Genomic DNA, 15770 nt, shown 5'->3' with positions numbered 1-15770 from the left:
TTCCTCCTTCCCTCCCTCCCTCCAAGTGAGAGTTCCAGGGAAAACTTTGTCTGGAGACTTCTCAAGCCAGTGATAAGGTCTGGCCAGAGGAAAGCTCTTAGCAACCCAGACTCCCAACCCAGAGGCCCTTCTAATGGTTTCAGAGAAACAAAGGAGAGAAAGATTGCTTGCAGCCCTGCATGCCAGGAGGGCCGGCTTCCAAGGGGGAGAGTGGGGTTCTCGCGCCGCTGTGCAGGGGAAGGTGGCGGCCTGGCATAAAGGACACATGGGCCACCAGATCTGGGTAATTACAGCCCCACAGCCCAGCAGCAAGAGCCTCAGAAGTCGCTCCTTCTGCCACGGCCATGAGTCGGCCCTGGGGCCAGCCACTCCTGGTTGGTTACTCGGGAAGCCAAGCTTTTCCATTCAGGTGCCCCTTGCCAGCTAGACTAAGTTCGCAAAGTCTCCTTTCTGGAATTTTCCCCCATGCCCACTGTTCAATCAGTCCTTGGCCTGATTTCTAGTTGAAGCCTAGAAAAACCCACTGTGCTGAAGCTCATCCAACCTGAGCCTGCCCCTTTGGGTAAACCTTCTGGGGCCTCAATTTTCTCCTCTGTAATGGAGGAGTCCATTTCATCCCTTTAGATTTCCTTCCAGCTCTAGCAGTGTGTGGATCTATAGGAGTAAAGATTTAGTCCAGCAGCAATAACCAGGGAACTGTCTAGGATTGTTTCAAATTCTGCCCAATCTTGTACCTTTACACCAGGTACCCCAAAGTCTATATCACATCTTTTCTAATGTGCATCGATAGCCCTTGGATGACCACTGTGAAAGGTACTAAAAAGAATCAAGTGTAATCCCTGATTTCAGCAAGCTCACAATTGAGTCAAGGTTCATCTTCCTAAAACAATCAGCAAACGACATAGCATGTTAAGCTTTTATTGGCATCTGGTGCGGTGGAGACTGGCTGCTACAGGAGCTCCTGGGACAGAGAAATGAACGTGGTTTAGACCCTCGAGGCTCAGACGGTAAAGAATCTGCCTGCAATGCAGGACGCCTGGGTTCGATCCCTGGGCCAGGAAGATCCCCTGGAGAAGGAAACGGCAACCCGCTCTAGTATTCTTGGCTGGGAAACCCCATGCACAGACCTGTCAGGCTCCATTTCATGGGGTCGCTAAGAGTCAGACACGACTGAGCAGCTAACACTTGCACTTGTGGACCCTGGAAAGGCCAGTTTAACAGGACAACTCAGGTCCTGAAAGAGACTCATGCACAATAATTTTATTAGTTTGTCCTCTGATATAATAATGACTAAGGCAGGAAGGTAGACCCCTGGGCTTTAGAGGACAGATTTGTGATAATAAAAACTTATCAGATGGTCCTTCAGATATACAGAAATCCCCTTTCCCAGAATTCCAAATTTCTCAGAATCCCAAATTTCCCCAAGCATTCCTGCAAACTGATCTTTCACCTGAAAGTCAGCAGGGCAGGCAGCAACAGTATTATCTTCCTTAAGTTGAAGGAAAAAAAAACCCAGGAATTAAATCCTTTTGTCCCCACCCACCAACACTTTTGTTTTTAGCTGTTCCATGTCTTAGAAACTCTGCCAGATCATAAAGCTGTTAGTTCTGAAATCACACTTAAAGTGCTTAAACTGTTTGGTATAAATGCTTCATGCTACTAGAACATACTCCTTTCCCTAAACCCAGAAGAGCAACCTGAGCCACAAGGAAATAAGGATGAGCCTAGAGCCAAGGTCAAGGTCACGTGCCACTGGGGATGGGATGGGGTCTCTCTGCCCAGAGACCAAGCCAGGACTGTGTTCTGGGACCCATACTCCCCTGCCTTCCACAGTGAGCTCAGACCTGCAGGGAGCCAGGATGATACAGATCAAGGTACGGATGCTTTATTTGGCTTACTTTTCAAATGAAAGCAGGACACCCAATTTTTACAGCCAGATTATTTGTCCCAGGCATATCAAAACAGCCAAAAAAATCAGAACAGGAAGAGAGAAAAACAACTTTTTATCTGTACCCAACTAGCCTGATGGAAGTGAAAACAGAGGCTGTCTGGAAGAAATAAACTTGGCTCTTTCACACCAGCAGAGTAGGAATCAAATCTTTTAGAAATTCATTTATTTATTTATATTTATTTGGCTGAGCTAGGTCTTAGTTACGGCATGTGTGATCTTCATTGTGGCATGCGGGACCTTTGGTTGCAGCATGTGGGATCTAGTTTCCTGACCAGCAATTGAACCTAAGCCCCCTGAACTGGGAGCACAGAGGCTTAGCCACTGGACCAGCAGGGAAGTCCTTGAATCAATTCTGAAGCCAGGACAGCAGGGGAGAATTGGGTTATCTATTGGAAGGAACTGCCAAACTCTGAAGGCCATGAAATGCTGGTAATGCGGGGGACAGGAGAGAGATCGTATCAGACACAACAATAAACCACCCCATGCATGACATCTATGAGAGCTTCACTTACACATTACAGCATCCTAGTAAGGTTGAGTCCTAATTCCATTTTCAAAGGTGAGAAAATAGAGGCTCGGAGATTCTGAGGGACTGGTCCAAGGTCACACAGTCAAGAAAGGAGGCAAGAGCAAGGGCTGGGCCTTCTGCCTTCAGGCCCCCTGCTCTGGCCCCATGTTTTGGGGTCATTCCAGCCTGATTGAGAGGCAAAACAGAAGACTAGGAGGCAGGCTCAACCCTTTCCAGCTTTGGAACCCTAGTAAATTACCTCCCTGCCCTCTGTGGGCCTGTTTCTGCTGCTATAGAAATGGAAATGATGATAGCACAGAGCTCAGAAATAATCAGGAAGATTAAATGAATAAATACATATGAAAGACTTTTTATGTGCTTGGGACATAAACTAAGCACCCTAAAAGGGTTAGCTACTTCTGTTGTTTATTTCACTGTCAATTCCTTGAAAGCGGGGATTTACCAACTGGTGAAAGGCTAGGAACAGCCTAATAATAAATTCATATTTATTAAGATTAGGAGTCATTCTCATATTCCTAGAAAGTGTGAAGTTCATGGAGGCAGAGGCCTGGACCAATGACCTCAGATGGCTTGGGAGTTAAACCCTGAGCATGGGGGCTTCTTCCCAGGGATTAGTGTGAGCACCACCCAGAGGCAGCCTCCCCATATTCCCACCTCTGGGCAGCCAGAGCCTCCCACCTTGTCACCATCTGTCTCACTTGGGGCAAGTTCAAGCCTATGGTGAATGTCACCTTCTCTGAGTTCGGGCAGGGCAAAAACCAAAATGCAAACACTCAATAGACTTTGAACATTAAAAATTCTGGCTCTGTTCCTGTGGATTTACTTTAAAGACCAATGCACACCCAGATAATTAGAATGATTTAAAGAACAAAAGTGGTCATAATCAGGCCCAGTAAAAATGTAAGGTGGAAATTTTTCTGCCAGAGCAAAGTTTCCTTTTGAAAAAAATAAATGACCCCTCCCCAGAGCTGCCTGCTAGCCAGGAGGGGCACTGCCCTCCCTTAGGGGGCCTGGGAGGCCCTGGGAGGGCAGCAGAGGGCTGGGCAATTGCATGTGGCACTTCCACACCCCTCAGGTCAGTTTAAGAAGTTGCCCAGGGAGGGACTTCCCTAGCAGTCCAGTGACTAGGGCTCTGTGCTTCCCATGCAGGGTGCGTAAGTTCGCTCCCTGGTCCCCTGCAAGGCATGTGGAAAGAAAGGAAAAGAAGTGGGATAAGGCATCTTCAAGGCGCAGAGAGGAAGAAGAAGAGTATCAAGGTCAGGAAGCCAGAGTCTCTATTCCGCCTCAATGGGTGACCTTTTGCAGCTTATTTAGCCTGTGTCTGTTTCCTCATCTGTAAAGTAGAAATAATCACAGTGATCTAGACCATGAAGTCTCTCTGATGATTAAATGAGCTGGGCTGAGCCTTCACCCATGCCTGGCATGCAGGAAGCAACCCTGAAGAACTGTTTTTGACTCTAGCCATCTGCTGGTTCTCTCTCCTCCACTCCCCATGTATGTCACCTGCTACCTCCTACTCAGCCTACGTGATTCAGCTAACAGCCCCTCCTGAGCCCCCTGACTAGGTCAGGCCCACTGTTACTATTCCCAGAGTTCCCTGCTCATTTCATAACACCCCAGGACACTCATTGTCAGCATTTGTTTAATTTTCTGTCTGCCTGACGTTAATAGCTGACAACAACTGCCAGGCATGTGGTAAATGCTTCACACAGATCAGCTCTTTTAATCTTTATAATAATCCTTTTAAGTACTACTATTATCAATCCCAATTAATGGATGGGGAAGCAGATGTTCAGAGAGGTTAGGCAACTTGCCCAAGAACACACAGCAAGTAAATAAAACAGTGCCATCTGTCTGACTCTAAAGCTGGCACTCTTAGGCACTCTCTGGGTATCAAAAGCCATCTCAAGAGAAGGCTGCTTCTGGTAAGGGCTGCAGGCCTGAATCACAGACCTGTGTTCCCTATGCAAAGCTAGCTTCATAGAAATGGAGAAGGCTCTGTCTCTGTTTTGCCACTGGGCTGGCTGCCCTACCAATAAGCAGCCCTATCCAATGCCAGTCACCATGCCCAGATGTCCTTCTTACCCAGCAGCCTTCAGCCAATCAAACACATGGTTCCCAGCTCCAGCAAAGGCCACAGGAAAGTTTAAGCATGACACACCCATGAGTGTCACCCTCAAGGCAAGCACACCTCCATGGCAGGGCCACAGACACAGACAGGAGCCCTGTGCTTTGGGGGTAGAAGGTGCAGAATATGATGGAGCCCCAGTAGGAGAGGCCTGGAAGTTACAGGAATGTGTGCTCTGGAGTGAGGCAGCCCAGGTACAGATCCCTGCTCCCCTACCCACTAAACCTTCAATCTTGAACAATTCAATTATCCTCATTGAACCTCAATTTCCTCATCTGAAAAATGGGGTCATCCAATAATGGACTCAATCTCGTGGTGCACAGAGTAACTGCAATCATGCCTGCCCAAAGCCTGCTTAATAACTGTTATTCTTGTCATGATGGTGATTGTGTCTTCACATGTTACGGACCATTATGTGATTGGATCGAGCAGGTTCTAGCTTAGAGTCAGAAGATCCGGGTGTGCATCCCGGCTCTGACCCACATAAGCTCTGTGACTTAGGGTGTGGTCTCTTTTCTCACAGACTCTGTTTATTCATCTGTAAACAGGGGGAAGCCTCCCACCATGGGACGGGCAAAGCAATGCACAGCAGTAACCCATGCTTGTATTCTGCAAACAGGACTGCTCTGAGGAAACCTGGGCACCTCCCATCACTGTGTTAATTAATTGGAAGGAGGGTGTCAGCCAGAAACCAATTACCAAGTCCCTCCAGGGGCCTCTGCAGGGGGCAGGGAGGAAGGAGAGAGGAAGAGCGGTGACAGCTCCGCCCCATTCCCCCCCCACCACCACCCTACTTGTGTCTCCTTCGCAGCTGGTCCCACACTCCAGGCCCACAAAGGAGAGGCTCATTCTAAACAGCGTCTTTTCATGTGGAAACCACCGGATTTGCATCTGTCCATCCCTGGCCAGGCCTGCCCCATGCCAGCTGCTCTGAGCTTCCCAGGCTGCAGGCAGCTCAGGCCGGGGCCTGTGGGGTCCACGGGCAGGGAAAGGAAGGGAACTGAACGAGCTGAGCAGGAGGAGAGGGAAGGAGAGGGGGTTGGGCACAGAGGGAATTTGCACATTCCCTCATCTCCTGGACACCAGACAAATCCTGTGGCCAGCACATCCAAATCAGAATCTGGGCCGCCCCAGTGCCAGGAGCCAGCGGCGGCTGAGGCCATGTCTGCTCCAGGCTGGCCAACCTGGGAGAGAAGTGGAAAAACTCACTCCATGGCTGGGCTGCCAGGGCCTGACGCTGCCAGGCCGCTGGTCCGGCCAGCGTCCACACACGCAAACCAACCAAGCCCATGTCGGTGCTGACTCCACAGCCTTGGCAGGCTGTAGGGTGATTCTGGGGGCCCTGGGGAGCCTCACACCCTGCCCTGAGGCCTCTGGGTGATGCCATGGGTGACAAGGTGGCAACACCCTCAGCCATGAGAAAACAGGGCCTCTGGGCACACTCAGGAAGAGAGTAACTCAGCAGAGCTTTTGTAGAGAGAGAGGGATAGACGGCAAGGAAGGGAAGAGCCTGCATTTACTAAGCAAGCATTAAGGACGGGCAGTCAAGACCCAGCTTGTGTCCACTGGACCCTGATGCTCCTAACCCAGGTCTCTATGATACCTCCTTACACACCCATCTCTTCAAAGGCCCTGGACAGCAGGGGCTGCAGCTATATATTCTCTTGAGCCCAGTGCCTAACAGGGCTTGGCCCACAGCAGGAGCTCAGAGGGCTGGACAAATGAGTAAATGTTACCTAGATTCCTTCTGCATGAGGATGCCAGTGATCTGCAAAAAGAATTGCAAGGAAGGAGGCAGTATAGTGAGCGTGTGAGGTGTACAGAAGGCAGAATCCCACCCCCCCCCCACCCCACCCCAAGAGTCTGGGAGCTGGGTCTCTGCTGGTGAAATGGGGCAGGACCCTATGGTCCTTGCCCTTCATGTCCTCGGCCTGCCTTTTGTCTGTGGAAAAACTTCAAAGAAGAAGTCTCACCAGAGAAGTGAGAATATGCAGAAACAAAGGAAAACAGCCAAAGGAGAGCAAATAATAATAGCTTCGATATTAAGCATAGCCAAGGACCTGTAGTTCCTTCTCAGGAGCTATCGATAATATTCTGAGCCATAGCCTGTGAATCGTCTTATGGATACTGAAACTCCCACCAGCTGGAGAAGTTAACTACGTGATGACCACCCTGCAGCCAGGACATAAGCTGCCACAATTCCAAAACTGGCCTCAAGGAAATAGGAACAAACCGACCCTGGAGCTGAAGACTAACTGTACTTAAAACAATCAAGATGACGCTGGTCAGACCACCAATGACTAATTTCAAGATGACTATCAGAGCTGACTGTGCTGTTTCTATGCGCAGCTCCCTCCTTCGGCCTATAAAAGCTCTACCCCACTGGGTGTTGGGGATGGGGGAAGTCGGCCTTTGGACAGGTGTTCACCCTATCTGCCCACCCCCACCTCACCAGTTGCCAGCATCCAAAATAAAGCAAACTTTCCTTTCCACCAACCCGGCCTCTTTAATGGCTATTGAGCAGTGAGCAGCCAGATCCCACTTTCAGTTACACCGGTACCTCTTGGCCTTTTAACTGAGGTTCTCTCATCTCTTCTTGCAGTAAGAGTCAGACAGGAAAAAGGTGCTGGGAAGTGGGATACTGGGGCTCCAGCATCCTACATGGACTGGATGTGGGTCAGTGAGTTGAAGCAGAAGGGCTTGTAATTCCCTCTTCCCCATCCTGACCCCAGGCTCCATTCACCTGGACCCAAAAAAGGGACAAGCTGTCCAGCAGAAGGAAACCCAGATACTAGCAGCCCAGGCTGGGGCAATGTAGTGGGGGTAAAACACCCACCCCCACTAGGGTGGCCTGAAGTCCCCCTCACTGGGCAGCTGGGCAGAAAGAGCACTGACCAGGAGTCAGGAGAACCCAAGTTTCAGCCCTCTAATGTCACACTTGCTGAGTGACTCTAAGGAAATCACGGTTCTGCTCCGTGGGCCTAGGTTCCTTCATTTGTCAAGGGAGAGAACGCAATGATATATTCTGTTCTCCTATAAGGTTCTCTACAGGGGCCTAGAGACATGTTGTTTGTGTCGTTCAGATGCTAAGTCATTTCCGACTCTTTACGCTCCCATGGACTGCAGCGCACCAGGCTTCCCTGTCCTTCACTATTTCCTGGAGTTTGCTCACTCATTTCTGCTGAGTTGGTGATGCCATCCAACCACCTCATCCTCTTTCACCCCTTTCTCCTTCGGCCTTCAGTCTTTCCCAGCAGAAGCCAGGGGCTCCACACAGTGAGCTCTATGAGGGTGGGACAGGAGAGGGGAGGCGAACCTACAGGTCTGGCGGCCAGGGTGCAGCTGACAATCCTGCTCGTGGACTTGGAATCTACCGCTCAGCACCAGCATCCAGGGTCCTCTCTTTGCCCACATTCCTTCTCCTAAGTCACTCTGAGGGACGGTAGGCATTCCTGCCACTCAGGGCACTTTGTCCTTGGGCCACTGGCTCCCTGAGCCAGCCTAGGGAATTTGGAAAGCACTAAGCTTAGTGGCACCTAACTTAACAAGGCACCTGGGAACAAGGCCACCTAGCCAATAGAAGCCACCACCTTCCTTACCCAGAAGCCCCAACTCTGGTCACATCACAGATAAATGCCAGGAAAGCACTCCAAAGGACCTCTGAGCAATGAGAAGGAGGTTGTAGAGGCCAACACAGAGCTCAAAGACTTTTCTTACAGCCCATTGACCAAATTCTACATACAATTCTAATATATTTTGTTCCATTTTTCCAGCCAAAGGCAGTCTAGAAACAGATATTTAGAAGCAGAGAAGGACTGCTCTATGCTAAGTCAGGTATATGACTGAAATGGAACAGGAACAGAAAAATGCTAAAAATCAGGCACAAGGACTCAAAAAATAAAGTCATCTGGAATGAAACTGTCTTGTTCCTAGGAGGGCTGCCTTCACTGTCACCCCTGACCTGCCTATGGAAGGATACTGGACCACAACCAGGAGGAGGCGGGGCCTTGACCTCCTGTGGACATCTGCAGCCGGGGAAACTGCATCTGGTCCTTCCCTCTGCTTTCTCTTCTTTTTTCTTCCTTTCTTGTTAGTACATAAAGAAACTAAGACAGCTTACTAAAATACACACCATAAAATATAGTTTAAAACATCATACTCAGGAAAAAAATGTCATCTGGCTAGACGGTCACAACCCAAAATCTGCATGGCTCTGTGTCTCTAGTGTGTTAGAGCAGAAGCCTTTCCAGAAAACCCTCAGGCTTTATATGCAACCTCATCTGCTTTGCCCCACAAAGAAGGGGGACTGGGGTAGGTACCAGAGGGACGGTGGCAAACGGAAAACAGAGGGCCCTCCCCCAAGGAAGTGCTACTGAAAACATGGCAACAAGCCATCATGCTTCCTTGTCTCTGCTTTCCTATCATCTCCTACAGTGCACACCAAACCCTGGCCTTGAGGATCTGCCCTCCAGGGATCTGACCCAAGAGCTCCAAGCAAGCGTCCAAGAAGCTGGGCTTGCCCAAAGTGGTGATTCTTTGCGTAAAGGCAGCAGGAGCTGGGGTCTCACCCTCTAATCCATTCCCTCCCCTGCCTACCACCCCCAGCTTGTAAGTGTGATCCCACTTCCCAGACTCTCTTTAGGGTTCTTCTTCATATCTGTCTTGTAACCAGACCAACTTCAGAGAACAAAGAGCTTCCTGGTCTCCATCAGAGCTGACTTCTTGCCAGAGCTGAAGTTGTCCCAAATCCCCGCAGAAGGTGGAACCAATTCTGCATTTCACAGATGAGAAAACAGAGGCCTAGAGATGGAAGTGACTGGTCCAAGGTCACACAGCCTGTTAGTGACTTATTTAGGACTAGAGGCCAGGCCTTCAGACTCCCAGAACACTCTGGTTCCTTCTCAAACTCAGAGAGGAGCCTTTACCAACAGGCTTTCAGGCCTGCCCCGCCCTCAACCTGCCCCCCAGGCCCCTCCCCTGCAGGCCTCTTGCTCCTCCCTACTGGAAAACCTGCAGTCTATGAAGGGCTGGCAAGGGAAGAGTAGATAGGGTTAAGGTGGGGATTTTATTTAATCCTCTGAGCCAGCTTAAACTGATGCCACATTTGTTAGAAGAGCAAGACACAGAGGGATTTGATGGGGGATGGTGGGGGAAGGGGGCACATTAGTGAATAATCACTGGATACCAAGAGGCCAGGGCTGCCAATGGGTTGAAAAGACAGGTACTCTTCACGGACTCCCCACCCCAGGGCCCAGGTCTCCAAGTAGTGGCCCTCTACCACTGGAATCATCCAGTCTCCAAGGTGCAGGGTAGTGGAAAGATCACAGCCTAGAGACTGAAACAGGCCTGAGGGCAAATCCCAGCTCACCTTCTTACTCACTGTGTGACCTCAGGCAAGTTACTCTACCTCTCTGAGCCTCAGTTTCTTCCTCCATTAAAGGGGGCCTGAACACACCTTCCTTGCAGGTCTCCTGGGAAGGCTGCCTAAGCTCACGTACAGGGGAGACACTGAATCAAATCTCAGGGCTGTTATTACAAATCTCTCATCCTTTATCTCTCATCCAGGCCCATCCATAACTCTTTTACTCTAACCTGCTTACCTCTTTGACAATAACACTGTTAATGACAGTAATCCTTCCCAGCTAAATAGCATTTGTATCATTTCAAAACACTAAGCATCCTGCCCTCTGTGGGTCGCAGCAGCCCTGCCAGCCGCAGCCAGAGCTAAGGCACCCCTTCAGCCCCCAAGTTCATCTTCCCACGATGTTTCCAAGTTCCAATTCTGGAATTGAGCCCAAAGACCCTGATTGAACGTGCTGTCTTATAGCAGATCTTGGGGGGCATCAGATGGAGCTAGAACCACTTCTCCCATTGCTTCCAGGCTGACCCACCATCTGGTGTGCTGCTCTGGCCACAAACAAGTTGCCCTTCCCACTTTGACCTCCAACTCTCTAATTATGAGAGCCAGGTGGGCAGCTGGTGGAGTCTGGCCTTGGGTACATGGCTCACCAAGGCCAGGCTGTGATCTCCTTACCCTGACTGAGCTCTCTGAAAAGTGTGGGTTCACACCCTTGATCTTACTGGTTCTTAATAATTGCTGGTCACCAAACCCAGCGTTCAAATTATCTTTCCTATGCTCACACTCCAGGAGGAAACTGAGGGTCAAAGCAGAGGGCCCAGCCAAGGTCACCCAGGGGGTCTGGACAGAGCTGGGGAGTGAATGGCAGGTCTCCTAAACCCTGGGCACTTTCCACTATCCAGGTCTGCTTCCCACTTAACTCTTTCTTTCCCACAGCAAGGAAGCTCCCAAAATGTCTCCTGTAAGCCTGGGCCCCTAAGATGAGGTCCAAGAACTCTCCCCCAACACTGGAGCTGCCAGAATGAGCGCCGCCCCTCCTTACCCCGCCACAGCTCTTCCCCACATCTTCAAGTTGGCCACTCCAGAATCTTTCCCATCCCTGGTAGCAACTCCCGGGATTGGGGAGCGCCCACAGACTGCTTTTGAAGTCAGGCCCGAGTTCCTGGGATGGGCAGCAGAGGCCGGCAGGTGGGGTGGGCTTTCACCTCTGCGGGCCTCCTCAGGGCGGCAAGTCCATTCCCACACCCACTGCCCAGCGTCGGTCCGTGCCAGCGACACTCCCCGCGGTGCGCTCCAACGGGGAGGAGGGGGGACACCACTGAGCCCCCCGACACTGTTCTCCTGGGGTTAAAAATGCAGCATCCTAAACGAGGGTTAAAAATGCAGTCCTGGAGTTGAGCCGGCGAGAGGGATCCTGCCCAAACGACAGTTACTGCCAAAGCGATATCCTCCCACTTCCCTCCGCAGTCCTGGGGGCCGAGGGGCTCGAGCGACTGCGGCAGCGAGAGAGGCACACCTTCCCGACCCAGCGCCCCCCCTCCACGCCCACATCCCCGCGCCCTCCGCAGCCCAGGCCCGGGGCTCCCAGCGCCGGCGGGTCCCGGGCGCGGCGGGCCAGGGGCGCCTACCTTTGTGACGGTCATGCAGAAACTCCGGGGCGGTGCGGGGCCGCGGGCGCGGCGTGCGGGGGCGGCGGCCGGGGTCCGCCCGGGGGCTCCGGGCGGCGGCTGGAAGGGGTTCCGGAGCGGCTCCGCGCGCTCCCCGCGCCCCGCGGGAGGCTCAGCCGAGCCTGGGGGCCGCGCTCCGGGCGGGCAGCGCGCAGGGACCGCTCGTCAGCGCTCGCCCGCCGCTCGTCGCTGATGTCAGCCCCGAATGTGCATTTATAATAGATGAGCCTCCTTCGCCGCAGGAAGGCGAGGCAGGAAGAAAGGGAGCGAGGGAGAGGGCCCAGGCTGGGGGGCGGGGGGAGGAAGAGGGGCCGGGAACTCGCTACAAAGGAGGAGGCGGAAGGAGGAGGAAACGCACGCCCGCCCGCCAGCCGCCGTGCCCCGCGCCTCCGGGATCGGTCGCGGCCGCCGGGCACAGCGGCTCGCCAAGCCCGGGGCCGGGGCCCAGGCCCGCGGCCTTAACCCCTTCAGGCGCCGGGCGAGGCTGGGTCCTGGCACCTGCCAGCTAGGGCGGGGGATGGGCGGCGACCCAGGCTCTGCGTGCCCCGTTGGCCCCGGGCCGCTGGCGAAGTCACACGCTCGATGGCCGAGGCGCCGCGCGGGCCGAAACGACCGCCAGGCTCGCCCCCTGGAGGTTCGCAGAGTCGGCAGGCGGGCGGGGAGGGCCGAGCGGCTGGCTGAGAGGGGCGTGGCAGCCGCCCGCCGGGACTCAGCCTGCACCCCTGCCTCGCGCAGACCCCGGCACCGAGGGGCGCAGGATGAGGCGGCCCCAGCACCCGTTTCAGTCTCGTTCCCGCAGCGGGGGCTCGTAGCCAGTTTTACAGAGGAGGAAACTGAGGGTCAGGGTCGGAAGTGACTGAGACAACTGGCGTGCAGCCGGGCTGGCATTTCTCTGGGAGCCCGCTCTGTCCACGTCGCCGCGAGCTCTGAGCTCTGTACCGAAGCCCGGGTTATAAAAGCTGCGTTCTAGAGACAGGCGAGCCTAGCCCCAGGTGTGTCCGTACGACCCTCGGGCTTAGCGCGCTCTGGGGGAACACAGGTGCGTCCTCTGCGGTGAACTAATCCTGACCTGGTTCCCTCCCACCATACTCTGGAGCTGCTTCAGGGACTTGAGGTACAACCACCTGAAGGTGTCCCCGCAAGTCTTCTGAAAGAAGTCCTCCTCCTGATCACCTGAGCAGAACCAGTTTCGGCAGATCCCAAACTACTGAAACTGAGGAGGGGAGGATTAGCGGAGATGGAGGCGGGCGGATCTGCCACGCATCACAACCTCCCCCTACGCCCGGAAGTGTTCGTTTTCTGCTCCTGGCGATTATACAATTCAATCAAATACACGACGTTCTCCACAAAGGAATGCGCACCTGCTCTGTAGAAGGCGCTGGAGGAACAGAGAGGAGATCGGATGCCTGCCTTCACCGAGCCCACAGTTTAGAGCAGCAATAATAATCGGCATCTGTAGAGCTCTTTGTGGATCATCCTGCTACTTTTATTTACATTTTCTCCTGTGATCCCTAACGCAATAGTATGAGTAAGGAATGACCATTCTCGGTTTGCTGATGAGTGAACAGTCTCAGAGAGGGGCGGGGACCTCCCCAAGATCACACAGTGACAAAGCCAACACTTAAACAGAAGTCATTTTCAACTGAGCACAGCATTGTGCTTTGGAGCTGTGAATTCCAGGGCTACTCATACCTGCTGCCTTATTTGAGCTTCACCCTTGGGAGGGAGCTGGACAGTTAGTAGTCCTGTTTTCAGCCACGAGAAGTTTAAATGCCTGACTCAGTCTCTTGGGTAGCACATGATGTCACAAGCCTCAGGCATCTGATTTGTGCAGACTCTTCCTCAATGTGTTCCCACGTTGGACCTCATGCTTTTACCACATTACTCCCCTCCCAAGAATGCCCTCCTCATTCTTCTGCACTGATCTAGACTCTCTCTGCCTCTCACGGTCCCATCTCCTTGCCAAACCCCTGACAACTCCAGCCCCCACGGGTGCCCATGTTGCATTTGAGTCCCAGCGTCTGGTCTTGTTTTCATGAGCTTCTGGCTAATACAGACTGTGAGCCCCCAAGTGTTCAGAGAACCAGGGCAAGCCTTCTCTTACTGTGTACCCTGGGCACACAGTAGGTGCTCAGTGAATATTTAATACCACCAAGAACAAAATCAAGCAGAGTAAATGTTTGACCTGCAACAGAAGAAATTTAAATTGGATCCATGAAAGCATTTCCCCTTAGCAAGCTGTCCAGCATCAGAAGGGGTCGCACGCCCTTTCTGGGCTGTCTTGGGCAGGTCAGCCTCAAGACAGGAAGATGGACCTCAAAACCTTTCTGAAGCCCCCATAGCCCTTGGAAACCATTAAAGGGCAACTGAAGAACAGGAGCCACCCTGCCCCCATGACTGTGACTTGTCCATGTTTCTCTCTCATGGATATTTAAAATCCCAGATTGTCAGCCTCAGCTACCCAGCATGCCTCTTGGCACCTTCCTCACCATCCGCCAGCGTTGTGGGCTCTGGGAACGAGACAGATACTTAATATCAGCCTAAGCCAAATGTAATTAGGAGCATCAATCTGCTGCCCACAACCCACGTGACAGGCTCCCAAGGCAGAAGGAAAATGTTTCTGATTCCTCACATGCTGCTGGCTCGCCCCTTCTGTCTGTCACTCTCCCCAGTCAGAACAGAGGTCTGGAAGAGCAATGGCCCCCTCAAAGAACTTGGCAGGGCCCCCTGCAAGTCAAGGGCTTGGCGCCTAAGAGATACACAGAAATGTGTACTTTTTCTGTGGTCTGACTGTCGATATCACAGTACCTCCCACCTCCTGGTCCCCTGCGACATGGCCCATCTTAGTTTCGATTCTCCTCAAAGCAGAGCCTGAAAAAGGAATTGGATGCAGGTGGTTTAATTGGAAGGTGATCCCTGGAAGCAGGAGTGGAAGAGTGAGTGGGGGTAATTAGTGAGATTGGGAAGAAGGAAAAGTCAACATAAAAATTGGCTTTATATAGTAGAAAAGCTTTTGCATATGTGTCTATAAATACGTATAATATATGTTTTAGAAAAGTTTTGCCTAAAAAATGTATAACCTTTGATTCTATTTGTTTGACTTAGTATAAATAGAATGCTAGATTTCTAATTTAAAAAAAAATAGGTATGCAACAAGCAACAAAGGTTTAATTATAGCACAGGGAACTGTGGTTAATATCCTGTAATAATGTATAATGGAAAATAATCTGAAAAATAGTATATATGTATATGGACTTCCCTGATAGCTCAGCTGGTAAAGAATCTGCCTGCAATGCCAGAGACCTGGGTTCGATCCCTGGGTTGGGAAGATCCCCTACAGAAGGGAAAGGCTACCCACTCCAGTATTCTGGCCTGGAGAATTCCATGGACTGTACAGTCCATGGGGTCACACAGAGTCGGACACGACTGAGAGACTTTCACTTTTACATATGTATAACCTTGCTGTGCACCTGAAAGATTGCAAGTCAACTACACTTCAATAAAATATATATGCTAAGAAAAAAAATTAAGATTGGAGAAAGAAAAAAAAATGGCTTTATATTGTTTGTTCTCAGGGTCACTGCTGGGGCCAAAGGGGCCCACTTCCCCAGAGACGTCTGGGATGTGGCCAGGATTGCCTGCCAGGAGTCATTCAGTGGGCATTCATCCATGGACTCCTCCCCACTGTCTGAGGGCAGCCTCTTATGGCATTCCTTCAGCTTGGAGAATGCCCTGGGCCAGAAAGTAGAAAGACACCACCACCACCACCCAGCTGTTACTCAAGGTGGGATGCTATTAGTTTAAGTCTGAGCTCTCCGTAGGTGAAACCAGAGGGAGTCTGAGCGGACATGTTAAAAATTGTGGAATAAATAAGCATTTGCAGTAGAAGCTCTGGTCTCCTTTAGACTCCTTCATGCCCCAATGCTGTAAACCATGCTCTGTCCTCAGCCTTGAATACCCTTACACTTCTTTCTCTGCATGCCAAACTCCTATTCATCTTTCAAATCCCAGCTCAAATGGCACCACCTCTATGTAGCTCTCCTGACACTATCTCCACAGCTGCCTGATTCACACTGTACTATAACTATCATAATTAAACATATTTGTCCTGTCTCTTGATGGGGCTGTGACCATGT

General features: G+C 51.7%; 1 protein-coding gene across 3 annotated transcripts in view; it reads right to left on the bottom strand.

The window, feature by feature from the left end:
* Window positions 1-12307, bottom strand: part of CORO2B (coronin 2B) — a 149709-nt gene extending 137402 nt beyond the window's left edge. For 2 of the 3 annotated variants that reach the window (XM_004010265.6, XM_060418893.1), the window contains exon 1: window positions 11596-12307. In XM_004010265.6, coding sequence (XP_004010314.4) covers window positions 11596-11610 — 15 coding nt within the window. In that variant the 5' untranslated portion in view covers window positions 11611-12307. Of the gene's footprint in view, window positions 1-11009; window positions 11218-11595 lie in introns of those variants that run through there. The other variant, XM_042252092.2, reaches the window with a different exon arrangement.
* Window positions 12308-15770: the final 3463 nt, after the last annotated feature.

The sequence above is a fragment of the Ovis aries genome, chromosome 7 (assembly GCF_016772045.2).
Source record: "Ovis aries strain OAR_USU_Benz2616 breed Rambouillet chromosome 7, ARS-UI_Ramb_v3.0, whole genome shotgun sequence".
NCBI lineage: Eukaryota > Metazoa > Chordata > Mammalia > Artiodactyla > Bovidae > Ovis > Ovis aries.
The sequence above is the reverse complement of the archived record's forward strand: the minus strand, read 5'-3'. Positions and strand labels throughout refer to the sequence as shown.